The following is a 26,936-nucleotide window of genomic DNA, read 5'->3' on the forward strand; positions in this document are numbered from 1 at the left end:
CAAAAACTGCAGGACATTTGAGGAAAGTCAGTTCCACGGAAGCTCCTTCACTAGGAGGCAAAAATTGGCCAATTCAGAGCTGACGCTGGGTGTCAGAGAGGTGGTAGTGGAGTTTATTTTTTATAGACTGGAAATGTGGTAGACATTGCCCAACCCCAAGGTGGATTCTGCAGTAGAAGAATCACTGGGATACTTGGGGTAAAAAGTTGTTGAAGTGCTTCTTGATGTACTTATGTACATTCCTCCTTTAATGGTTCCATCAGCAAATATTAAAATGTCACAGTACAACTGGAATCCCAGAAAGTAATCTTCAAGAAATGTAGAAAAATTCCAGGGTAAGAGAAAGCCCAACAGACACTGTAACTGATTCTCCCCACCCCTCCCCCTACAAACCAGCATAGTACAGGTGCAAAGTGAGTGCTCAGTAAGTAGTTGTGAAAATGAATGAATGGATGGATGGACTGTCCAAAGTGGAGTCATTCATTCAGCAACAAATCACTCAACTATGTCCATCATTAAGTATTGCAGGAGTTGCAAAAGGAACACAAGACATGTGGCCTGAAAACCCTTAACTTCTAAGTAGGAACACTGGCAGACATGTGAAACCACCAAGGAAAAGAGGAGACTCTTTAATAGCAGCCTGTTTTCGTAGGATTCCCAGACTCTCTCATTTCCCAGGAAGATAACATTTCATTTGGTAATACCCAAGTTCTCAGAAAAAGGAGAGGTTCTTATCAACCCCTTTAAAAGACCTTTCTCCCAGCTTTCTTTCATTTCTAAGAGAGCATAAAAAAATAGGTCTTTATTAATAGTTCTGTTGTCCCAGAATTAAAACAGACCCACAATTTCCATGAAACCATCTGTTTTGTTTGCTTGGATGTTGTGGGAGCTTAGAGAAGGGGCATGGAGTAGGGGGATGGGGCCATAAGTCATCTGATCTTTCACCAACTAAGGGTGGTATAAAGGAAGTTTGACCACTGCTTGGGACCAGTGAGCTCATCATATCTTGCCAGACACATCAAGGATAAGGACAGCTCCCAAAACAGCCTGTGCTTGTTCTGGTACCAAAAAAATAGAAAGCTCAAGAAAACACTTGTAAGGAAAGGAAATAGGCTTAGAGAAAACACCCCGTTCCCAGACATTTTTTGGCAGAAAAATACAAAGCAGCCAGGGAATCTTTTCCACACCCCCAGTATCCCGTTTTTCTTTCCTCTTTTTAAAGTTCCAATTTTAACACAATACACCAATTTTAGTGTTACCAAAACGTCCTAAACCTCACTAGTCAATGACCCAAGACAAGACCACGTTTACTTTTTTGGTTCACATTTCCTTTCAATGCCCTATCTGCGTCCACCTAATTAGAAATTATCCTCCGACTCCATAATGCACCTCAGCTATACCGGAGAGTTTCAGCGTATGACCTCTGTGACTTAGGAACAAACCCCAGTTTTCTGTCTCAGCCACACTCTCCTATCCCAGCTTCACCATCCTGCCACCTTGTTGGCCCTTGTTGCTGTTGTTCAGTTGCTCAGTTGTGTCTGACTCTTTGCAACCCCATGCACTGCAGCACACCAGGCTTCCCTGTCCTTCACCAACTCCCGGAGCTTACTCAAACTCATGTCCGTCTAGTCGGTGATGCCTTCCAACCATCTCATCCTCTGTCGTCCCCTTCTCCTCCTGCCTTCAATCTTTCCCAGCATCAGGGTCTTTTCAAATGAGTCAGTTCTTCACATCAGGTGGTCAAAGTATTGGACCTTCAGCTTTAGCATCAGTCCTTCCAATGAATATTCAGGATTGATTTCCTTTAGGATTGACTGGTTTAATCTCCTTGCAGTCCAAGGGACTCTCAAGAGTCTTCTTCAACACCACAGTTCAAAAGCATCAGTTCTTCGGCTCTCAGTCTTCTTTATGGTCCAACTTTCACATCCATACATGACTACTGGAAACACCATAGCTTTGACTAGATGGACCTTTGCTGTTACCCTCATGAAAAGGCTGACCTGCAGGGCAAAGCTGCCCTCTGCCAGGTGAATGCTAATGCCACCCTCCCCCTACCATGGTGGCCTCATGGGGGACTCTGCTCTCATCTTTAACCCTCCTTCTAATGCACAGATATATGCTCTTTCTCATCACCAAACAGCAGAGTTGAAATTAAACTATGGCTTTTAATGGAATTTATTAAAATGTGGGGGTTCTGTAAAGAGGTACAGCGTAGAGAAGGTTTATAGTTATATGGACCCAGGCCTGCCCTACAGTCAATTACTACCAGGTGAGCTTCTGCCTGGCCACTGTCCACATGTAGCAATGAAGCCTATTCCCTCCCCTACCTCTTTAGCAAATATTTTTTGAATGTCTGTAATGTTCCAGGTATGTCATAAACACAGAAGATTAGTGGAGACCCAAACAGACATGGCCCAATGCTCATGGAGTTTAAAGTCTAAAACTGAAACAAATGAACTAAACTGAACAGATGATGACATAATCAAATGTTACTAGTTATAAAATGTCCTAAGTGCTATAAAGCAAAAATTGTGGGATACCCTGTAAAGTCTGATTGAGGGAGCTAATTGTCCAATGAAGCTACTTTGAGCAATTGATATTTAGCTTGGGATTGAAGGCTGGGAGAGAATTAGCCCAGTGGAGAGCTGGGCAAAGAATATCTCCCATCCCTAGGCATCAGTGACTGCAGATGTGAAGGATCTGTTGGAGAAAGGAGCTAGGGATGACCAGTGGCACTCAAATGAAGGGAGTAGGGGCAGACTGGTGCAAGTTGAGACTGTCAGGGAGGCAGAGAACCATCCCATGTAGGCCCTTGAAGGTTGTGGTAAGGATTTGAGTGAATGGCATGTTTTGACACATAGTTTAAGAACATGTGGAGATTGAACAGAAGAGGGTTGAAAAGGCAGTCTGATAGCTAATGACTTTCCCAATAGTCTAAGTAAGAAATGATGGTGGCCCAGGCCATGAGGTTGGCAAAAGAAATAGAAGTGTCAGTCTCAAGATATCTTTAGAATACAACCAATGGAATCTAATGTTAGATTACATAGGGGATTAGGAGAGAGGGGAGTCAAGGTAGAGGGGGTCAAAGAAGGCTTCCAGTTAGATGATTTGGGCAGCTTGGCACGTGAGCTGATATCTGGGCACTGATAAGAGAAGCAGACAATAATCTGTACGTCTTCCAAAGTCTAAGTTACTTGACCTTAAATATTCCACCTTAGAAGCATCAGCAACCTCAGTTTAAACCCTATTCAATTTGTCTTTTAAAACTTCCAACCTGACGATCCAGTCTCACCTATGAGCACCCCATTACATCAGTTTAACAAAAATATTAATTCTGCGTTGGGCTTCCTCTTTAAGCAATTACCAGTATATACAAGTAATAAATTTTATCCATTCATTTGTTCATTCATTTATTCAAGAGAGGAATAGTTTATCATAGTGACCGAGAGCAGGGCCTCTAGGTTGAAATCCCACCTCTGCCACTTGGTAGTGAAGGAGCTTTGGACAACTTCCTTAAAGTCTAGAGCTGAAACAAACAGATGTTATTAGTTATAGAATTCGTTATTAGTTTATAAATTAGTTATAAAATGTCAAATGTTATTAGTTATAAAATGTCGTAAGTGCTGTAAATCCAGAATTGTCGGGTGCCATGTGAAGTCTGATTGAGGGAGCTAATTTGAACTGGGGAAGTCAAGTGACTATTTAATACTTTCAGCAATATAGTGACTCAGTTTCTTTATCTGCGAAATGAAGATAACTCTAGTATCTACCTCAGAGAGCTATCATAAGTCATAAGTGAATTAATTGTATGCATTTTTCAAACAGTTTGACACAGTATTAGTACACAGATGGTTTTAAAATTTGCCATTGCTCTTCATTAATTCAAGTTTTACTGAAAACTTCTCACTGTTCTATGCTGCTTGGCAAAGTAGAAATCCAGGCAAAAATTTTTTTTTCTTCTAATCAGGCAGATTTGATGTCAAGCCTCTGTTCTCTTACTTAACTAACCTCTCTGAACTCGTTTTCTTACCTAAGGGCAATGATACCCACCTGGAGTGGTTATTATGAGGATGAAATCTGAAATCTGTGTAGGGCCTATATCTAGTGGATGCTCAGTGAACATTAGTTTCCTTCCCTGCTGAAAAGAACTTTCCCCACCCAATTTAAATTGTGCATCTCCACCGTCTGCCCCTAAAGAAACTCCAGTGGGAGGAAGAATAATTTCAAACCCTTTATGGGCTTCCTATTCATGAATGAAGTTCATTTTTTTTTTCTTTTGTCAAAAACTACACTTTCTTGCCCTTTTCAGCATAGTATGCCATGCTAAGTCACTTCAGTCGTGTCCGACTCTGTGCGACCCCATAGACGGCAGCCCACCAGGCTCCCCCGTCCCAGGGATTCTCCAGGCAAGAACACTGGAGTGGGTTGCCATTTAGCTATGTAATTGATGGGAATGTGTATGTGGACATCTAACATCCCTAAGGGAATGGTCCACAAGGATTCTAATTGGTCCCCTAAGCTTCATGTTTTCCGCTGCTGTCAGACCCTTTCCCAAGACTATAACCACTTCCTCTTCCTGCACCACTACCACCTTGAGCAATCAAAGTAAGAAAACACAGACTCCAACCCACAGAAAACACTGTTGGTGTCCTGGAAAGCCCAGTTTGCCAGGGTCTTTATTTTCAAAGCTGACTACTTGGTTTTCTCTGGCGCAATGGTGCTGGTGGCATTTTGCTCCAGACGCCTGTCCCTCCTGCCTGTGGTCCTTGTGGTGACCTTGCCCTGGGTTGTTAGCACCCGCCTCTCTCTGGACTACATGAGCCCTTTGCATCTCGATATAAAGTTGCCTAGGGTGGTATGTTTCCTTCAAGACCAGTTGCATCTCAAGACTTGTTTCTAATGTAGAGTGAAAACTTTGTCCTCTTCCAGGGAATGGAAAATTTTCACCCACAGATTCCTGAAGAAGTGTCCTTTCCCTCAGTCCCTGGAATCTCATTTACTCTACACTATGGCTTGCCCTAAATTGATGATTTACTGCAAAGACTTTCCTGCCGATAGGCTTTTAGGGGACTAATGGGGTAATACAGACTATCCATGGAGATAAAGACTAATGCATGTGACTATCAACAGCAAAATAAAAACAAGACTAACAGGGTGTCTTTGGATTTCAGGGAACAGATCCGTCAAGGGCTAGAAGAACTCCAGAAGGTTCTGCCAGGAGGAGACACTTACATGCATGAAGGATTTGAAAGGGTAACTTTAAAAAGAGTTTTAAACTCCAAATGTAGATTGTGATGTAGAAACAGGGATGACTGATGAGATGAGACACATGTTTTAACGGAACTAAGCCACACTCAATGGCAAGAGTAAAAAAATTTCCCAGAAGTGTGTACCCAATAATTCCATCCAAAAGAGCTGAATAAATGAAATTCCTTCCTCCTTCCCTGACACTGGATGAAGAATCTCAGCTAATGCTTGGCTGATGCTCATGAATCATGCCACACACAAGTCCTCTCTATTCCCAGGGTAGCCTTTCTATATATTTCTTCAGAGGTTGAGACAGAATTTCATCATTTCAGTCTTAAGAAAAACAAGTCCCAGTTTATGAGAAGTAAGATATTGATCCAAGGTAACCTTAGATGAATGTCATCCATTGGTATTTGAGTGAAACCTGGGTGAATTACATAAGAATCAAGACTGACCCAAGACTGTGGATCCAACATCAGAGACCACTGCCCATAATGGCATTTGTTGTAGCAAAGAGTAGGTATATCTAATGACTTTTTCATGTGTTTTTCAGGCCAGTGAGCAGATTTATTATGAAAACAGTCAAGGTAAGACTATATTCTGAATTACCATTATGATTAACTTTTTTTTCTGTGTTTCCTTCTGAAAAAATTACCTCAGTAATTTCCTGTTTCAAAAGACACATATGATATTGCTTCAGATCCTTGAACACACACTTCATCACAGAGAAGGGACACATAGAAAGATGGCATGTACCAGATCAAATTCTACTGCTCTGATGATTCCCCAAAAAGTTATATAAAAGTAATTAAGATCTCATTACGGGCTACAGTTTGTAATGCTCATGACCAGTTTTGCATGCTGAATTCATCAAGTTAATAAACACTTGGATGAGTTAGTAAAGTCTTGGATTTTTATGTCAAATTTAATTCTCTTGTCCTTCTCTGAGCTCCAAGCCTCTTCATCATTGTGACTGGATATGATTTTAGATTAAGATACCAGTTTGGCTTCATCGTTCCTTCATTTAAATGGGGAAAGGGCATGAAATGCACTTGCTAGTGTGTTTAGCACATGGAAATAATATTTATTATTATTTTAGTTAATATACTATTACTACCTTATCTTTCATGGGTAACATTTCTCTATCTGAGGCAAATCTCCAAAAAGAGTCAGCACTACAGTAGGGACTTTTCTCCCAGACCTGTAGAGGTGTCCATTTCCTATTTTACTCTAAACTGCAACAAATAAGCCAGACCCAGTATCTATAGCAACAGTTGTTAATACAAAGACATCATCAGCAATGGTGGCTCAGATGTGAGCTCAGATGTGCTCAGATGTCCCTCCAGTGTGAGACACCCGGGTTGGATCCCTGGGTTGGGAAGATCCCCTGGAGAAGGGAATGGCCACCCACTCCAATATTCTTGCCTGGAGAATTCCATGGACAGAGGAGCCTGGTGGGCTACAGTCTATAGGGTTGCAAAGAGTTGGATACAACTGAACAACTGACAAACAATGTTACTAGAAGTTTCTAAATCACTGACAGAATTCTAGTAAGTTTTGACAACTGCTGTAATACTTCTGCTGCTAAGTCGCATCAGTCATGTCCAACTCTGTGCGACCCCATAGACGGCAGCCCACCAGGCTCCCCCATCCCTGGGATTCTCCAGGCAAGAACACTGGAGTGGGTTGCCATTTCCTTCTCCAGTCAACTTGTAAATCATGATGACTGTTCATCTTTGCCAAACTCCTCAAGGTATGTAGCATGCAGTCAAGGACAGCATGTGAGAAGGACACCTGGATGGCCCAGGTGGTCAAGTTTGCCCTCAGGCCTTGGCAAGAGTCAGGTGGACTGCTCCTGGGAAATAGTCATGCGTGATTCCCTGTAGCTACCCCCAGCCCCCAGCTATCAGTCCAGTGACCAATTTACAAGGTTTGGTCTTTTTTAAAGACAAGACTTGGCAACCCAGAAACAAAACATGTTCCCCCTTAGAGTTTGTTCCATATTCTTCTTCATGCTGGAGCAACTTCCAGTCTCAAAAGAAAAGGTGTTGATTCTCACAATACTGAACTCAGATGGTACAGCTTTGAAGAGATAGACTCCCAGGGCTGAGGGGGTTTTCTTGGTGTGGCAGGATGAACTGAGTGGGTCTGTGTTGTTTGACCAGGATACAGGACAGCCAGCGTCATCATTGCTCTGACTGATGGAGAACTCCATGAGGACCTCTTCTTCTATTCAGAGAGGGAGGTAAGAGACAGCCTGGCCTGTGTCTGACATACAAACAGGGCTTCTTCCTTCTGAAATGGGCTGCAGTCTCTCTACTTGGGCAAAAATGATAGATTTTCTTTGTAAAATCCCCAGATAAAATAGAGTCCCATATGTGAAAAGTAATAAGTTTATTTTTAAAGTGAATCCACATGTCTCACACATGGTGGGTATTTTTCCCTTTTACAAAATATTTGCATATTACTTTGGGGGATAAAATATATCTGTCATGCCTTTCTTAATTGAAAGCAGTTTTGAAATACTATATCATTTTTTAACAAATCCATTGGTACTATTTTTCTTTCATTTCTACTAAAAACAGGAGGGGAAAGAATTACTTGAAATATGTAAGGGCCAATTTTGTCAAAATGTATTAATCACTGAAATTCTTACTAAGAATCAAAGCTGAACATTAACTGGTGACAAAGTAAATTGCAAGCTCTCCTTCAATATTCCTTTTTTCCTTTTCTTTATGCTCTTGAAAAGTACTCCCCAAAGCAATTAAAGGAATTCTTTCTAAATGAAGCTTTCAGTTTGTATAAAGAGATTCAGAAAAAGAGGTTTGTCTAGGACTTGAAAGTGATGTTTATATTTAGGAAATTCTTTCCTTTCAAATTTCACATGCGAGCTATATGTATAAGTAACCCAAAGAAACCAGTTCACCATAGAAATGTATTGAAGCCTCATTAGTGACAAAGGCTCATTCAGGACAACCTCAAAAGAAACACGATAAGAAGAAACACAGGAGGGGAGGAAGGGCGATGCCAGCCTCTTGAGGAGAAATCAATCAGAGCATTACCCTTACCTGAAGCTCTTGACTACTATTTAATTTAAATTCAGCTTTCTCCACAAGCCAGAAGTATATATTCATTCATTCATTCACTCACTATTTACTTAGAGTTTGACCTGTATGGGCACTTTGCTGGACTAGAGAAACATTGATTCGTAAGACACAGTTGCTGCCCTCAAGGACTTTACCATGTAATAATGTTCAACTTTTTGAAGGCTTTGTTGGCAAAGGGCATGAGGATATTAAGTGGGTAAACACATTACTGTCCCCCATCCTTAACTTGTACAAAATTCTCAATGGGGAGACACATGAGTAAATTACGACAGACACTCCCTGAGCATCTGGGAAACAATATATTCCTATATGAAAATATATTCCTATATAGAAATTCCTAACTTTAGAAAAAGTTGAAACTAACTATATAATAGGAATGCAAAATGGTTTATCTAGATGCAAAGTAGCAATCAAAGTAAAAACCCTAATAAGGGAATAAGTGAATATAAAATAAATGGTAAGTGACAGGCTTAAAATAGGGATTGGTAGAAAAGAATTTTAGGTATGGCACATGCAAACTTAGAAAAATATTTGGAGTGCCACTGCCAATAGGAAGAGGGTGTCTGAAACAGAAAGATACATTTCAAGATACAGAAAGAAAATGAACCTTTCCATTTCTGATAATTCTATATAAAGCCCTGCTAGAGGAGAAATGTCATATAGAAGTTGTTGCAGATAAGGCTGGGGCTAGACTGTATCTAAAAGTTAATTTTACCCTGAAAGCAGCAAGAAATAATTTCTAACTTGAAGGTAAAAAGATGTATGTTTCTGTCCCTTCTAAAATTCAAGGTTAATCATAAGTGGGTTGGAGTACTAAGAAAGGGGGATAAAAGGATACCATTGAAATCAATATGCATATATTGGGCACCTATTATATGTTTCCTATCAATTATTTATTAATTTCCTACTGTATTGACATATACCAAGGAATTACAAATTTTGTTTTCTATTCTGAAACAAACAACCTAGAAAACCTGGAAGAGTCTTTAATAAATCAAATATTAAAACCAAGCCAAAATCTGTATATTATTCATTGTGTTGCCCTCTCAATACTTAATTGTAGAGAAGGTCATAGGTTCACCCACTCAAATATGGACTGCAATCCCCATACCATTGACCCTGTGTCTTTGGGAATAAAAAACCCTTATTCACAAAGGTGCTGACATTGATGCCCATCTGTATTGTTCTGGGCCTCATGTGAGGAGCTCTGCATATGTTATCTCATTTAATCCCCCAAACACTTCACAGAGCTAAGTCAAGCATCAAACACAGGTATATCAGGTTCCAAAGATTACAACCTTGCTGCCAGAGCATGATGCCATTACAAAGGAAGAACCTATGTCAATAAAAACCCATCAGAGGAACAGAAAAGATAATTATTTCCCCGGAATATTTAATATGACTTAGCCTACAGTTTCCTTTTCCTCCCTTCGTCATGCAAAGTTTCTCATCAAGACTCTACTTCTGTGGGTCTTTCTCAACACCTCCCATTAGACTAATCACGCCCTTTGCATCTACCATATTGAATTAGAATATGTTCACTGGAGTATTGACTCTTCAGGGACAGGGACTGCCCTCTCCCTTATGGTACGTGGCACACAGTAGATGCTCAATAAATACCTGATTATTGCAATTAGTCTGGCTGATCCAAAAGGACTGCATTTGCCATTGCTTCTCACTTTAATGTCATTTTTCATTGGCCCAGGCGAACAGATCCCGAGATCTCGGTGCAATTGTTTACTGTGTAGGCGTGAAGGATTTCAATGAAACGCAGGTATGAACATTAGATTTCTTCATGCTTGGGAGCATATTAAGCTTGTGAATGATAGAAAACATATGCATTTGGTGAGGAGGGTACATCAGCAGTATAAATACCCTTTAGATAGATGATTTTTCCAGGAATGCTAAACAGGAAGGGAATCATTGGATGTGTGAGGGATGTGAACCCATTTGCAAATACACTTGAGGGTCTTCAACACAGAGCATCTAGGCAGCATCCTTTCTAGTTGACTTTTCAGTTCAGTTCAGTGAAAAGTCTTTTAGTTGATGTTAAATTGCCAAGACGTCAAAACAGATCGAAACTAACATGGAAACAGATTGGTTTTTTAAAATTTATTTTGACAAATCTGATTTTCTTATTTAAATGGCAAACATCCCTTTTATCTCATTAAAAACACAATGCATTTTCAATACCCCTCCCATAAATGGAAATAATTGGCCAGTGGGCAGAAAAGTATGTCCAGGTATATATAATCAAATTGTGAAAATGTGTTAGCAACCTAGTTCTTCATAATTTATTTTTGTTTTGACAACATGGACAATACTCGTGATATGTTGCTAAATGAGTAAAATAAGGTAACAAAAACTGTTTTGGGAATAGTATGAGCCCACTTTTTAAAATAAAATATGATATTTGTATAGAAAAAGTATGAATAACTATATTTATCAAATTAACAATAATAGATGAAGGATGAATGGACAAATGGGTAGATAGATGAATTATATGAACCTTTTTTAACAGATGAATTATATGAACTTTTTTTCTTTTTAATACTCCTGGGTTTTTTGAAATTTCCCAATGATTGTGTGTTCCTTTTGCAATCAGTAAAAATCCTGGCATTGACTCTAACTGTGGCAGTCTCAGCACTAGACAGAAATTTGGGAGGAGAAAAGCTCACAGATCAGTTTCTCCTTTCTTCAGTCCTCTGCTCCATCAAGCAGGAGCAGCCAAACCAGTCTTTAAGGGTTCTTCCCTCAATGAGCAGCTTGGGTCTAAGATAAGGGTCCCCATTCATTGACCTCACCCAACACCTAAGCTTGAATTTATTTTTAAAGTTGCTCTGAAAGGAAACCTGAGTCTGTTTGATTCAAATACCGTTGCCAATAGAAATGTGGTTGAATGGGAGAGAAATGAGCCAATGGCCTGCCCCCAAATCCATAAATACATCAACCCAGGCCAAATGTTCATCTCGCTGCGCAATCTTACCCCTGCTCCCAAGGAGACAAGCATTAAAACAAACGTAAAAGCTGGAGCCGACTCTCCGGACCGGCTCCAGAAGGGCGGCTGGTAAGCTCATTATGACTGAGGGCCTTGCAGTGAGGCCCCTGCGCCCAGGCAAGCCCTTCAGTTCCTGCGGGTTCTACATGAGATGGAGCCCCCTGGACCCAGTGGCTTTTCCCGGTTCTCCGTGTCCGAACCTTACACGTCTCTGTGTGTGTTTATGTTTGCTGTGTTCTCAGCTGGCCCGGATTGCGGACAGTAAGGATCACGTGTTTCCGGTAAATGACGGCTTTCAGGCCCTGCAAGGCATCATCCACTCAGTGAGTAGAGCAACTTCCTCTGGGACTGAATACTCCGGCCTTTCTGGCCCCCTGATCTGCTGCCCAGTGGCCCCACTGCCTCTCGCTGAGGCTGGTGGTCTTGTTCTTGAGACACACGCCGCTGTATATCTTCGTATCTGCTGTGTTCCACTTCTCCCTCCTGCCTTTCACACGTGTTTCTATTCTTCTGTGCCAATTCTTCACCCTACAGTGGAAAACTAAAAATGGAAGGGAGTCCTGCTCTGGCAGTGAGCCAGACTTCAGGCAGGTCTCGTACTGGAAGCACTGTGGCCCATTGCTGTGCTCTTGAGTGACCTCAGCTTTCCCAGTCATGACTGACTGCAGCCTCCCTTCAGACCGTTGCAGGCTCAACCCCTATCACTTGCTCATCAGAGGTACTTTCCACCAGTGGTGTTCTACCTTGGCTGCCCGTTGATGATTATCTGAACAGGAGTTTTAAGTTCTTCCCTGGTGATTTTAAAAGGCTTCTTTTTTTAATATTAAACTTTTATTTATTTAATGAATGGAACTTACCTGGAGTCACAACATAGGTTCTTGTTTCTCTGTTTTTTCATGGCTCGTTTGTTTGTTTAATATACATTGTTGATTTACAATATTGTGTTAGTTTCAGGTATATATACAGCAAAGTGATTCAGTTACACACACACACATTCTGTTTCAGATTCTCAGATTCTTTTCTCTTATATGTTATTACAAGATATTAAGTACTGTCCCCTATGCTGTACAGTAGGTCCTTGTTGGTTATCTGTTGTATACATAGTAGTATATATATGTTAATCCCAAGCTCCTAATTTATACCTCCTGCTACTTTCCCTTTTAGTAACCATAAATTTGTTTTCTATGTCTGTGGGCCTGTTTTTCTTTTGTAAATAAGTTCATTTGTATCATTTCTTTAGATTTCACATTTAAGTAGTATCATATGTGTGTCTTTCGTCTGACTGACTTCACTTAGCATGATAATCTCTAGGCCCACCCATGTTGCTGCAAATAGAATTGTTTCTTTCTTTTTTATAACTGAGTAATAGTTCACCTTACTGTAAAATATGAGGGTTTCCATGTTCCCCAGGGTTTGCACAGTCACCAGCCCTGTTTTCCATCACAACCTGGTTTTGTTTTGTTTTGTTTTTAATCATCCCTTTCCTATCAATGAACATGACCTGGCTTCCTGGATTTCTTTTCTACCCTCCATCCCCTAGCTAGACCCTTGGTCCAGTGGAATCCTGGAGAATGCTGATCTTTGAAAGTTCAGCCAAAAGGCCTGTGTGTGTGCTGTACCCGTAATAAAGTCCAGAGTTGCTAAAGCCTCCACCTTTAGGTCTGGGAACCAGGCAGACAGCCAGCGGTATCTGCAGTTGGAGTTCACCAGGCTTTAGACTTAAGGTCCAAAGTACAGATTCAGAGCTCAGAGGATCACTGTCCTTTTAAGATGTCAGTGTGGCTTTAATCCAGGGATTACTCCTCAGGAGTTCAGGATCTGTCCAGCTCCTGCAGATTGACCTAGGAAGCCCCCAACCTGTTGTGCCTGATGCTCCCTCTCCCTCCCTCCAAGGTTTGCTAAGAACCCCAGCAGAGTGGAAAGCAGAGTGAGATGTATGAACTTTGGAGCTGGTCAGTCCAGAGTTTAAAGGCTGGCCCAACAACTATCATGTGTAGATCCTTGGATGAGGTATTTTCTTTCGTTCCGTATTTGTATAGGGGATTAATGATAAGACATACATTGTAGTCTTGTTTGAGGATGACAAGAGATAACACCAGTTAAAATGCCTAATATTTTTTTCAAGCACATAATCAGTATTCAAGACATATGAATTATTTCCTCTTCCACATCCTTTTACCACCACACGGGAAACTTTAGTGTTAGCTTCCTCCTGATCCTCTGAATTTCTTGAATATGCATAATGATCACGTGGAGAATCTTGTCTGCACTACCCATTCCCAGGGTCTGTCCCCAAGAGCTTCTATCAGAATCAGTATGAGATGGAGCCTATGAACCTGCATCTTTTAAATCTGCACTTTTTAGTCAGTGCCCCAGATGTTGTACATTCAGAACATCGATATGTATGACCTTACATTTCCAGAACTGTGAAAAAATAATTCCACCCCAAGTTGAGAGCTCCTATCCTAAATGTGTACATATGACAGACATCTTCTTTAAGATGTGATTGCAAGAAACAGAAACCCACTTAAAGTACCTTAATCAGAAAGTGGAAATAATTGAAAGGATAGAAGATTATCAGTTCCAATTATGGATCCCCAGGCGAGGGACCCCTGGGGTCCTATAAATAACTTCTGAGGTCAGTGTGGCACACTTGACAGTATAAACAATAAGAAATGTAATACAACACCCAAATACTGATTTCTCCAGATGATTAAAAACGGGATTCAGGCCTGATCATGAATCCTGTGGCAGCTCAGAGGTGAACTGTTCTGGACTGGAGACTTCATGAGAAGTTGAGCAGACCTGAATTCCTAAAAGACCAAGGATGGGTGATGGATAGCTCCAGAGAAGAGATAATATGACCTCAGCCCAAAGCATGGAAAGGAGCAAACATATTTTGAGGACAATAATCTGTCTGGGAGAGTTTGGGTAAAGGAGTCAGGAATAATGAGAAATAAACTAAGACATTGGGTTGGAAGCAGATTGATGAGAGCCTGGAAGGAATTTTAACTCCAACTTAGTGTAATCACTGAAGTATTTGAACATCTAACAAGTGATGTTTAAGAAGAGAATCTGATAGCAGTGTCTCTGTATATAAAAAGGATACTGAGGGGCCCCAGAGGCAGAAGCCCAGTCATGAGGCTACTGTAGAAGTCCTTTCTTCAGATGGCTGGGTTCTAAACAGGGACAACTCTTACTTGTTCAAAGATTCTTATGAGTGTTATGCCACATCATTCAGGAGTTGGTTCCTCCCCAAATAATGAGTATTTTTGTCTGTATAAATTGTGTTTTCTTTGACTGTTTCAGCCTTAGCAACTCATTCAAGCTCAGTATGAGCTCAGATGTTTGTAAAGCTCTCCCTACCCCTCCAGTAGAAATCACTCCAAAGATGTTTAAGAAACTTTAGTAAAACTGTCTTCCAAAAAGGGAAAAAATAATTTGAGACTCCAACCTTTTAGCTGAATGATAGCATTCTTGTGAGTTTTTATCTGGGAGTTATGCTGGTGGTTTCCATCCTTCCAATACTTGAAACCCATGTTTATTGCAGTTGTTAATTCATTTGCTTGGACAGAAAAATGAGGACAAACACAGCACAGCTCATCTTTCTCAAGTCAGACAAAAACAATTATGGCCTGAAATTTGGCTAACTAATTTTAAAAAGTGGGTTCATTTCTCTTTTTGGATACTGAAAAGGAAACTCTTGTATCCCCTCTCCCCATCTGAAGAATCTTTTCCAGCTTTTTCCCATGGATGTTGTTTTGTGGCTAGTTTTTTTCTCATAATAAAGTAGGACTGGGCTTAATTATCCAGAATAGGAGTGCAGAGCAGCTTTCAAAAGCTCAGATAGTTCATGAAGTTCTAGATCCACTGTGACCTTCTTTTTTTATTGAGGCAGAGTTGATTTGCAATATTAGTTTCAGGTGTACAGCATAATGATTCAATGTTTTTATAGATTATACTCCATTTAAGGTTATTATAAAATACCGGCTATATTCCTGTGTGGTACAATATATCCTTATAGCTTATTTATTTTATACAGAGGTTTGTACCTCTTAATAGTGACTTTGTTTTTAAATCCCCAGTCAAGATGCATGGGCTAATATTTATTCATTCCTCTAATATTCATTGAAAACTTTTTACGGTAGACTCTGGCCATTTGGTTATACGTAAGCAGATAGAGCAGAGAAGGCAATGGCACCCCACTCCAGTACTCTTGCCTGGAAAATCCCATGGACGGAGGAGCCTGGTGGGCTGCAGTCCATGGGGTCGCGAAGAGTCAGACACGACTGAGCGACTTCACTTTCACTTTTCACTTTCATGCATTGGAGAAGGAAATGGCAACCCCCTCCAGTGTTCTTGCCTGGAGAATCCCAGGGACGGGGGAGCCTGGTGGGCTGCCGTTTATGGGGTCACACAGAGTTGGACACAACTGAAGCAACTTAGCAGCAGCAGCAGCAAGCAGATAGAGACCCTATCCTGGTGGAGCTTATAATCTAGTGGGAAGAACACATAAAAAAACAACTCAATAAATAAACATGTATAATTTAAATTGTGATACATCGTATATAGAAAGTAACTTACAACTGAGATTAAGAGTAAAGTGGTTGGCAAAGAACTCAGGCTCCTTTGAAGAGATCGCCTCAAAGTGAAATGGAGTTGTTCATTGGAAAAGTGTGGATACAACATTCTTGGCAGAGCAGAACCCTAAGAAGGTGTATAACAGAATTGAAGAAGAGTGGGGCTTAGATGGTAAGTGACAGATGATGAAGGAAGAAGCAAGAAGTGGCTAAATCACATGGAGCCTTGAAAACTATGGTATTTTACTATAAGGACAATAGGCAACCATGGCCAATACAAAGTCCGACAAAGGAACGATCATGTTTATAATCAAGATGCTCAGGGAATCTAGAGATCGTGGTTTTTATCCCCTTTGGATGATGAATAAACCAACACTCAGGACCTGTGAAATGAGACCTGTGAAAAAGAAGAAAAATTACTATGATTATTGAGCATCTTCCTTCTACCAGCTCCTCTGTTAACTACTTCCACAACCACTCTGTCAAGAGGGACTTACTATCCCCATTTTACAGGTGAGGAAACTGAGGTGTAGGCAGTTAGATAAACTGCCCAAGTCTGCCCGCTCATAATGGTGGAGGAGGGAAGTTGAACCCACATCTGGGTCCAGAGAGTCTGCTTTTTCCACAATACTGGGCTGTGAAAGTCTGAGGAAATGGAAAATCACTGGATTATAGGGAACTGATTATCTAAGGTACGGATGCAGCAAGTCCTTGGATTCTCTGCTTCCTCAATATGATTCCTGTGTTTTGGTCTTTTTACTATCCTTCAGTCCTCTCTACTTTAAGGAAGAAGTACTCAGATTTTGTGTAACGTGTTAGTTCAAAGTGCTTTCACTTGTTTTCCATTTTAATCTCCCATCAGTGCAACACAGGGAATAGGCAGAGAGAAAAGCTTGTAATTTATTTTGGTACCAAACATTGTTCCTTTTTCTCATTTAATATTACCCCATTTATTTTTTTTAATATTACCCCATTTAAAAACTATAACAGCCCTGTGAAGGAAATATTCCCATTTAACAGATGAAGAAACTGAGGCTCAGATACCCTGCACAGGGGCACACAGCTCTAATGGGGAGATCAAGATTGGAACCCAAGTACATGACTCTAGAGCTCAGGCTTTCTCCCACGTTAATTTCCTTAGAAAGGTTAAAAATAAGAAGTCATCATTTAGTGAATTCTTACCTGTTAGGCACAGTGAAAATCATTTTACATAGTCTTCTCATCGAATGCTCACCCCTACTGTTTAATGTAGATGTTATTACTCCTTCCATAGAAGCAGATACCCTAAGCACAGAGAGATTAGCTAACTGGTCCAAGATTGCACAGCAGTGGGCAGTGATCCAGAATAGACTCAGTTCTGTCTCTAAGGTCCATAACAAGATGACCACAGCATTTAATGATTGATGTGGGTAGGCCGGGAAGCAGCTCCATTTCGGAGAAGAGGACCCTGAGGACCAAGAATGTGAAATGACTCAACACAGTTTACAGAGTTATAACAAAGACAAGACCAGAGTCCAGGCAGGTGCTCTGCTGTGAGTGCACCACTGGTGAGCAGGAGAACCTTTGCCATTTACTATTAGGTGGAGAGCATCTCTGAAAATCTCAGTTTCTAGTCAGTGGATGAAATTCCATCATTTTGAGAGGCTGGCAGCTTGCCACAGCTGAAAGAAACATCTTCACTTTCACATTTGCTCAGGACTCTACCTCGGAGGACAGAATTCCTTGTTTTTGCAGAATTCAGTTGATAAAATTATAAAACAAAATTTGGAAGGTTAGTAGATTGGAGCCCTTTAAGCCAGTAAAACTGTAAAGGAAGAAACTATTTCTTTGCCTTTTCTTATTGTGGCTTTCTCCGGGAGTTTCCATTGACCACAACTGGTGAATGCAGCGCCAGCCCTCAAGTGAAAATATGAAGCAAAGGTCCAGCGAGGCTCCTGGGTCTTTGTTTGCCTTTTCAAAAGTGCTGCAGGCAGTGAAATGGGAACCTGCATGAAAGCTGGGTTCGGATAACACTGAAGTGGGTCTGCAGCTTTGAATCCTAACGCTTGACCTGGTTACCATGGTGCCAGCTCCTCCTCCCCACTGTCCCCACTTCTCGTGCAATCAAGGGTGGTGTCTAGAACCAAGCACACTTGGTCTCTGAGAAGAACCCAGTCACTGGCACCAAATTATATCCATCCAGGAGCATTTCTCTAGAATAAATATTTAAGCCTGCATTGGGCTTCCTCCTAATTCGAGGGGTGAGTCAGTGCCTAGAGCTTTCTGCATGTTTGATCAACTATAAACAAGTATTGAGCAAACATGACTATATTTGAAATGATTTCTTGCAAGTTTTGGCACTAACATCCTTGTTATCAAGGAAGCTGTAAGAACTATTGAAACTGAGGACTGTATCTATTCCATGGTGTATATATATTTATTTTGTTTATGGTAACCATATCATGTGCTAATTTCTCCCTTCCCCTTATGGGAATGCGAAAGCCCCTCGTCCAGCCCTACCGGAGCTTTGACAAAAGGCAAAGCCCATCTTCCTGGCTTCCCACCCATCTACTCTTCCAAGACCCCACAAGGGACTGCTACTGCTGCTGCTGCTAAGTCGCTTCAGTCGTGTCCGACTCTGTGCGCCCCCGTAGGTGACAGCCCACCAGGCTCCCCCGTCCCTGGGATTCTCTAGGCAAGAACACTGGAGTGGGTTGCCATTTCCTTCTCCAATGCATGAAAATGAAAAGTGAAAGTGAAGTCGCTCAGTCATGTCTGACTCTTTGAGACCCCATGGACTGCAGCCCACCAGGCTCCTCCGTCCATGGGATTTTCCAGGCAAGAGTACTGGAGTGGGGTGCCATTGCCTTCTCCTCCACAAGGGACTGCTAAGGGTTTTTCTCCAATCAAAATCTAAATCCCTCGGGTTTCCCTGGAGTTCTAGTGCTTCAGATATCACCTTCCAATGCAGGGGGCATTGGTTCGATCCTTGGTCAGGTAGCTAAGATCCCACATGCTTTGTGGCCAAAAAAACCAAAACATAAAAAACAGAAGCAATATTGAAACAAATTCAATAAAGACTTTTAAAATGTTCCACATTAAAAAAAAAACAAAACAGTATCTGCATCACATGCCTGTAGTCCTGGAAAGTACCTGATTTAACTGAACCAGCTCTCCTTCCAGGGCTAGCAGAGGGGAGATTCATGTCAGCAGCAGCCCTTCTCTTAAATCAGCCTTGTTTGTGAAGGAAGAAACTGCCCTCTCTACCTTTGCCCCATCTAAATCCTGTCTGGAGTTCTGTCTCAACTTCAAGGCTCTGCTCCCATCCTCTCTTTTCCGCAGAGCCTGCCCTGATCTCTCCTGCACCTTGAACTCTCCCTGCCTTGAACTCCACTGGCGCTAATTGTTGGCATCACTTGCTTGGCCCTTGTGTTTCCTCCTGGTCAGTTGCTGAATTGTGTAGTCACAGAGCCCGCCCCCTTTGTCGTATTCCCCCTGTGGCATCGAGTGCAGGGTTGAGCATAAGAATTCATTGCAAAGCGGCGCCAAGGACTGCAGAGCTTTCGTGACCTACGTGGCACCACACGTGGGCAGTTTTGTGGCTCTGTTTCTTGTAAAATCCTCTTAGTCTTTCCCTACCCTCTTTTCTAGGACTGTATCTATAAAAGATGGCATTTTGTGCTGCATTCACATTAGCAGGCCTGGAAGCATAAATAGAATTAATTATAGTTTTTGTGGTGAGTGGAAAAGCTTTTTAAAAAATCATTTGCCTCAGGAGTCACTAATTAGACTTTACAGACATTCAGGTCAGGCATTTCAGCTAAACTATTATTTCTATTTAACTCAGTAAAGAATCCAAATGTAATAAAAAATTCCCATTACTTAAATAGGCTGAAGAGATTGCAGGGAGGTATGTTCAGTTAATCCTCAGGTCAACCCCACACCCTCCAGCTCCTCCTATATCTAGGAATCTGTTAAGACTTATTGTAAAAGCAATAGCAGAGTTTAGACAAAATCCATTGAAACACTGCAGGGTCCAGCTCCCCATGAGGGCCACTGACTTTGCCAGTATTCATGAAATCAACAAGCTCGTCTTACTAAATAAACCTCCTCTTGGAGTTCACAGTTATCTGAGCTTTCCTTCTGAAAACAAGAGAGGAAAGTGGTTTTATAGAAAAACGATGAATTTCCTCAGTTTCAAAACCTTGTTTGTCCTGTGCTCCTTCACACCAGACTCTCCTTGAGTGTGAAACTGAGAGAAGAGTAGCATATATTTAGATAAGCTGGATGCCCCTCTCCAGACAAAAACTCTTGAATGTTTTGAGGATAATAAACTTTATGGTCTAAAATTCAGTAATCTCTTAAACATGTCTTTCTTGCACGTTGGAATATTTACTTGGTATTATGCATGACTATACATAGGAGCCTGGAGGGCTAGGGTCTACAGGGTCACAAAGAGTCAGACACAACTTAGCAACTAAACACAACAATGACTATACATAAAATCATGTATGAATCCTAGAAAGATCTCTGTGTGTTAGTAAATTTTTAAGTTCAGATTCTGTAGAACTGATAGGAATCTAGGATAATGTCCATAGTTAACAATAAATATGTCTGTTGCTGTTAAGTCACTTCAGTCGTGTCTGACTCTGTGCAATCCCATAGACATCAGCCCACCAGATTCCCCCGCCCCTGAGATTCTCCATGCATGGGTTGCCATTTCCTTCTCCAATGCATGAAAGTGAAAAGTGAAAGTGAATTTGCTCTCTTATCGACCTCATAAACCGCAGCCTACCAGGCTCCTCCATCCATGGGATTTTCCAGGCAAGAGTACTAGAGTGATATGTCTATTGAGTTTTAAATGTGGAATGGAATTTACTTAGGAAAGGTGACTATCTTTTTTTTCTTTCCAAAATTTTATTAGAGATCAAATAGTTTCAAAATTCGTGGGGGCAAGATTGACAGTCCTGAAGACAAGGATGAGCCAGATACGTGTCCCAAGCTCCCTGACATTTTCTAAAAGCAATATCCTCCAGGTTTATCCAACATGATTACTGCCATCAGCTATAGTATTGTACCTGGGAGTCTGAACCCCACCTCTCAAACATATACATTTTTGCCAAGTAAAGGGACCAAGGCCTTTTACAAAGCAGGCCTGTCTAGACCTTAAACATGGGGATATAGTACACCTACAACATTACTGTTTTAAAATATAAGTCATTTAAAAGGATGAAGGTGAGAAGTAGTCCTGCTGAAAGGGCAGTCTCCAAAGATGGTGGTGCTTAATAAGAAGAGGGAGATGTTACAAGATGTTGAAACTAGCTTTGTATTCAAAAGACTATAAAAGATTTAAAGTTCAATTTAAAAAACCAGAAAAGATTAATGTAATAAAAGATTATATTTATGGGGAAAAAGAAAGACTGCTATATAATATGCTAAAATGCCAGTTAATGAAGCCATACAGAAAGTGTGCCATTTGTGCAACAAATATTTATTTAGTGCCTACTATGTGCTGGATAAAAACAATTCTCCTTGCCTTTGTAGAGGTTATAGTCTAAGAGGGAAGATAGACAATGACCAACCAATCATAAATATATCATTATAAACCACAATAAGTCCTCTGGAAGATGGTAATTTATACTAAAATGTGAATGAATACAGAAATATTTCATTGGTAAAATCACCAAGACTTAGGTCACAAAATCCATACTGAATTTGGAGGGTGACAAGGAGAGTGAATGTAAGGGACATTGCTAAGTTTTGGCTTAGAGAACTGCTGCTGCTAAGTCACTTCAGTCGTGTCTGACTCTGTGCGACCCCATAGACGGCAGCCCACCAGGCTCCCCTGTCCCTGGGATTCTCCAGGCAAGAATACTGGAGTGAATTGGGTGATAGATAGTTAACCACCTATGGGCCAGCCTACTTCAAGCTCTAGGCATCTTAGAAGCAGAATATGCCTTTCATGATAAATAAGACACTAAGAAACATGCTATCTAGATATGTAGAAGCAAAAGGCCCTAATACTACAAATGGATAAAGGAAATTGGTCTTAAATGAACACACACAAAACCCTTCCAACAGGAAATGGCCAAGTAAATAAAGAATGATAGTTTATTAGGGAAGGAGGCAGAGCAATGAGGGGGAAAAAATTAGGTAAGCTTATGGTAAGGGAGGGATTCATAACAACTCTATGCAAATATTCACAATCTTTAAGGATTCTTGAGAAATCTCTGCATAAACCCTGAACTTTATGAGAAAAGTCTTCAAAGTAAATAAGTAAAGTCCTGGACTAATCCACCATGGATTTCACTTTAAATATATTGAATAGCTTTTATTACTTGGCAGAGTTATTTTACATCGGTTGCCTCTTTTACTCCCCTAATAATCTAATGAGGTGTTCAAGAGTATCACTACCAGTACAACACGTGCATTTCTAGAGCTCTTTACAGATTCCAACATGCTTACCCATATATCTTCTTTTTGAAATCTGCCCAAAAGGTAGCAGGATAACATTATTAGCCATCTTTCAGGCATTTTCAGCAAATAGGATTTAGCAAGAGGCCAATGGTGAGTGATGAGATAGACGCAGTTATGAGTGATTGTCTTTGCCCAAGAGTAGTAGCAGTCATAGCAGTAGGTAACAGAAGTAAGAGTAACAGCTACCATTGTTTGAGAACTGAGTATGTGTTAGACATCCTGCTAAGAGCTTTACTACTAAGGCTGCTCTGAGCCTGTTTCTTGGTACCTTATTTTCATGAAAGGCACTCGTTGGCTGATGGCCCAAGGTCATTAAATAACTATCTATTGACTAATCACATCTGTCTAGTTCTGTCTACAGAACAAAAACCTTGTCAGTATTCCTTAATCTCACTCTCTTCCTCACTCTCTAAGCCAACTTTTACCACCTAAGTTCTATTGATTTTACAAATGAAACTTCTCTGCGTTCTTGTCTGTTACTCATTTTACCATCAGACAGCTCTTTGAGGTCAGTGTTTTTCTTATTCTCATTTTACAGAAAAAGAAACTGAGATGCAGAAGTTTAATAACTTATCCAAATCCTCCTGGCCAGTAAGTGGTGGGGCTTGGATCTGAACAGAAATCTATTTAAAGTCCAGATCTATTTTTTTCTGTCTCCAGAGCCCAGGTTCCTAAGAATAAATTATCATTAGTTGAGGATTTCCAGGCCCTGTGCTATGGACTCTACCTATAGTATCTCATTTAATCTTCCCAACTCAACAACCTCATGCAGTAGGTACTGTTCTTATCCTACCATTACAGATGAGGAAACAGACTCAGAGAGGTTATGGAACTTCCCCAAGGTCACAGTGCTTATGAGTTGACCCAAGCAATTTGATTCCAGATTCTAAATTATTAGTATGTTAAACTGTTTCACAAAATTGGGGTTCAGACAAGTTTAAGGATTTGCCAGGGACCATAAGTCAGACAAGTAGAGGACCAAGATCAAGGCCAAAAGCCAGTTCTTCACACTGGTTAGGCTTGAGACATGTGGTAGTCTTAGCCCAGTCTCCGGTGGAGGTCAATTATTCTGTCACCTCTGACATCACCCCGACCCTGTGTGAGTTCTTTCCGCTCTGTCTAGTCATTTCCCATCTTCTGGTTCCCAGTGCTCTGTCTGTACCTCCTCCATGACTACCAGTGCCCAGATCGGGGACGGATCCTCTGCCTCCCCACACCCATCCAGTCTCCAGTCCCTTAGGCTGCTCTGCTGTCTGCTGAAGTTCAGACAGACTGATTACTGTACAGTCTGGGCTGCTAATAACCAAAGGACCCCAAATCCACCCCATGCCATTCTGACTTCCTACCTTTTGAAACCAGATATTTCAAACTAATAGAAGCCACAGTCCCAGACAAATCCTGCCCATCCCCCTCACTGATAAATTTTACTCTATTGGCTGCACCATATCCCTTCCAGATGTTTTATGTTAAGATTGGGAAAGCTGTGTTTTTACTGGATTGAATCACTGCACTTGGCTGACATTTTTTGGCCCTAATACACTCCTTAGATTTATCAGCTAATTGCAGACACTTTGAGAGAATCATACGGCATGTGTTTATTATGACAAAACCTGCAAGTGTGTCTTTGTGGTTAAAGATTCACGGGTGTTTCCTTTACTGACCCCTGGTTAAGTATTAGAGTTGGTTCAAAAATGTTGCTTCCAAGTCAGGAACGTAACATGGGTGAAAATTTCATTTTTGTGTTTTGATGGAGTTTGAGGAATGGGACAGGATAGATCCAATAGCTCAATTTTCATTCTTGGACTGTTGAAATCTTTAGTTGAAGATAATAAAATGACTTATAAATGGAGATGGAGGAATTTTATTTAAAACGTAAGAAACAGCTTTATGTTGTTCTAATATCACTTAAATAAATTTCTCCAATGGGTCAATTGTGTTTCTTCCAATGTGGCCTGTTTGGAGATTTATGCCTGAAGACATGATGAAGAGGGTGGTTGCCTCTCTGAGTAACGGCCACCAGTAGCTAGGATGGCCCTTCAGGCAAGAAGAGCCCAGTGGCAGCAAACTAGGGGGGAGAGAGGAGAGGACAGTCATCACAGTTCAGGTAGCTTGGGTGCTATCTGGGGAGGATCTGGATGAGGATCCTGGCAAGCCCCAATCCTAGGATGCTGCTTCATCTAAAGGACTGTATTGACCATTGGAAAGAGGAGGAAGGAAAAGCCTGAAGGGAAACACGGATGCCCAGGATATATCCTTCGGTGGCGGGGGTGGGGGAGGGGGGGTGGGGGGTGGAGGGGGTGGGGCTGTCCCTCATTCCAAGTAACAATGTCAGTGAAGGGCTCAGGGGTGATACTGGGTCCCTAGAGCCAGGTATGTGAGGACCACTGACCAACAGAGATGGAGGTGGAGAGCTGGGTGCATGTTATCTCATTCCTGCGAAACAGGGGGAACTGAGACTGCACCTGTGCTTGAGGTGCGTGGTGACTGGGTAAGCTAAAGCGAGAGGAAAGAAGTCAAGCGCTGACAAAAAGGAACAAATTGCTTTGACTCTGGAATCACATAGAAGCTGAAAACAGATACTAAAATGCCTTTAAATTGTGAAAGAGGCAGAAAGAATGTTCAGGAAAAATAGCTGGAAGTCTGAATCTTAGAATTGTCAAGAAAAAGAAATACAGTCAGCCCTCTGTAACCTGGGTTTCACATTTGCAGATTCAACCAGCTGGGGATCAAAAATATTTGGGAAAAAAAAAAATCCAGAAAGTTCCAAAAAGTAAAACTTGAGTTTGCAGCATGCTGGGGACTATTTACATAGCATTTCCATTGTATTATGAATTATAAGCAATTTAGAGATGATTTAAAGCAGCAGGCCCCAACCTTTTTGGCACCAGGGACTGATTTTGTGGGAGAAAATTTTTCCATGGACCAGGGGTGGGGGCGGGGGAATGGTTCAGTGGTAATGCGAGTGATGGGGAGTGGCAGATGAAGCTTCACTGGCTTGCCTGCCACTCACCTCTTGCTGTGCGGCCCAATTCCTAACAGGCCATGGATGTGTACCATTTCCATAGCCTGGAGGTTGGGGACCCCTGACTTAAAGTATACGGAAGAATGTGTGCAGATACTCCACCATTTTATATAAGGGACTTGTGCATCCTCTGATTTCGGTGTCCATGGAGATCCTGGACCAGTCCTCCTGCAGGTACTGAGGGAGGACCATGCTGCTGCTTATGACTCTCAGGTATAGAGAATTACCTCAAATACCTGGTTTCGAGGGAGCCTCTTTCAGTGAATACGTCTGAATGTTTTGTCGTCTGTATATCAGAGAACAATTTTCTGAAGCATGTTGTTCATTTCCTTTCACAATGCTTCTCTATGAGGATGCCCAGATTTCTCTCTGGAATGGGTAAATATTATCTCTTCTGAGAAACTGGTTTGTTTTCATTCTTCAGACTGAGAATCTCATAAATATTGTCTGTCCTCATTTGCTACTAGAAAGCTTAGAATTAAATTCAGGAGCCACTCCTAACAAGGAAATAAGCTCTTCCCAATGTATTTTGTCTATGCTATTCTCACTCCTTACTTCATCTTCCCCTGATTTTCCCTTTAATCCATTTCCTCCCCTTTTATAATTTATTATATATTTTGTTTTACTGTATCCTTGTGGCATATGTATCACTTAAGCTGGAAAAAAGAAGCATATTTGCTAAAAACATCCATGCAAGTTAATGTGTGTTTCCCAATGCTAAAAATCCTTTTTTTCTTTTACAGACTTTACATTTTATTTCACTATTAATTCTTTTAACAAATGCCCCCTTCATAAATAGAGCAAAATGGTCTTCTTCAGCCCTCTGACCCATTTCAATTTCCAAATTAAGTAAGGCCCACCCAAATAAAGATCATGCGGTATATCACTCAGTGTCCTGTACTTGTTTAAAATGCTTGGCCAAAATTTTAGAATCCTTATGCAGTAAGCAGTGGGATTCATAAATGCTAGAGAAAAGCTTAAAAGTCAGATACCCCGATTTCGCCAGAAGCCTTTAATTCCCTGTGTAGTCTTGGAGTTCTCCAGACTCTCCACTGAACCCTGAAAGACTCACTTGGGGGAAAAACTATTTTATTTCCATTTACGTAAGGTCCTCTTAAAGTGTGAGGCACAATAAGCAGGCTTCAAAGACATCCTTTGCCTGCAACATGTTTCCACTTCTTTAACTAGAAGGCGACTGAGTAATTTGAGCGTGCATCTCTTCTAGAGAGTTGGCCATTTCCATCCTATCTCTCTGGTCTTATCTATTAATCACTTGTTTTTCTACTTTTTAAGCTTCTTTTGTTCCAGCTAAAGAGGTCTATGCATTTCTAGTTTCTCACCTTTGCAAATGCCACTCCCTGCTGGGACCTTAACCTTCCCCTAACTTATCCCTGCCCACTTGACTACATCCCACCCTCAGCAGCCACTTCTTCCAGGAAGCCCTTCTCAATTACAGCCCTCAGTGATCTCCCCCATGAACTCTAGCTTGTACTGTCTGCCCTTTTACCCTGGCATCTATCACATAG

At 41.2% G+C, this 26,936-nt stretch overlaps 1 protein-coding gene across 1 annotated transcript in view; it reads left to right on the forward strand.

The window, feature by feature from the left end:
* The window catches only part of ANTXR1 (ANTXR cell adhesion molecule 1), a 255,318-nt gene that overhangs the window by 51,693 nt on the left and 176,689 nt on the right, over window positions 1-26,936 (forward strand). Inside the window, exons 4-8 of the mRNA XM_027555677.1 lie at window positions 5,172-5,253; window positions 5,801-5,834; window positions 7,413-7,492; window positions 10,060-10,128; window positions 11,595-11,675. Coding sequence (XP_027411478.1) covers window positions 5,172-5,253; window positions 5,801-5,834; window positions 7,413-7,492; window positions 10,060-10,128; window positions 11,595-11,675 — 346 coding nt within the window. The remainder of the gene's footprint in view (window positions 1-5,171; window positions 5,254-5,800; window positions 5,835-7,412; window positions 7,493-10,059; window positions 10,129-11,594; window positions 11,676-26,936) is intronic.

Source organism: Bos indicus x Bos taurus, chromosome 11 (assembly GCF_003369695.1).
Source record: "Bos indicus x Bos taurus breed Angus x Brahman F1 hybrid chromosome 11, Bos_hybrid_MaternalHap_v2.0, whole genome shotgun sequence".
Taxonomy (NCBI): Eukaryota; Metazoa; Chordata; class Mammalia; order Artiodactyla; family Bovidae; genus Bos; species Bos indicus x Bos taurus.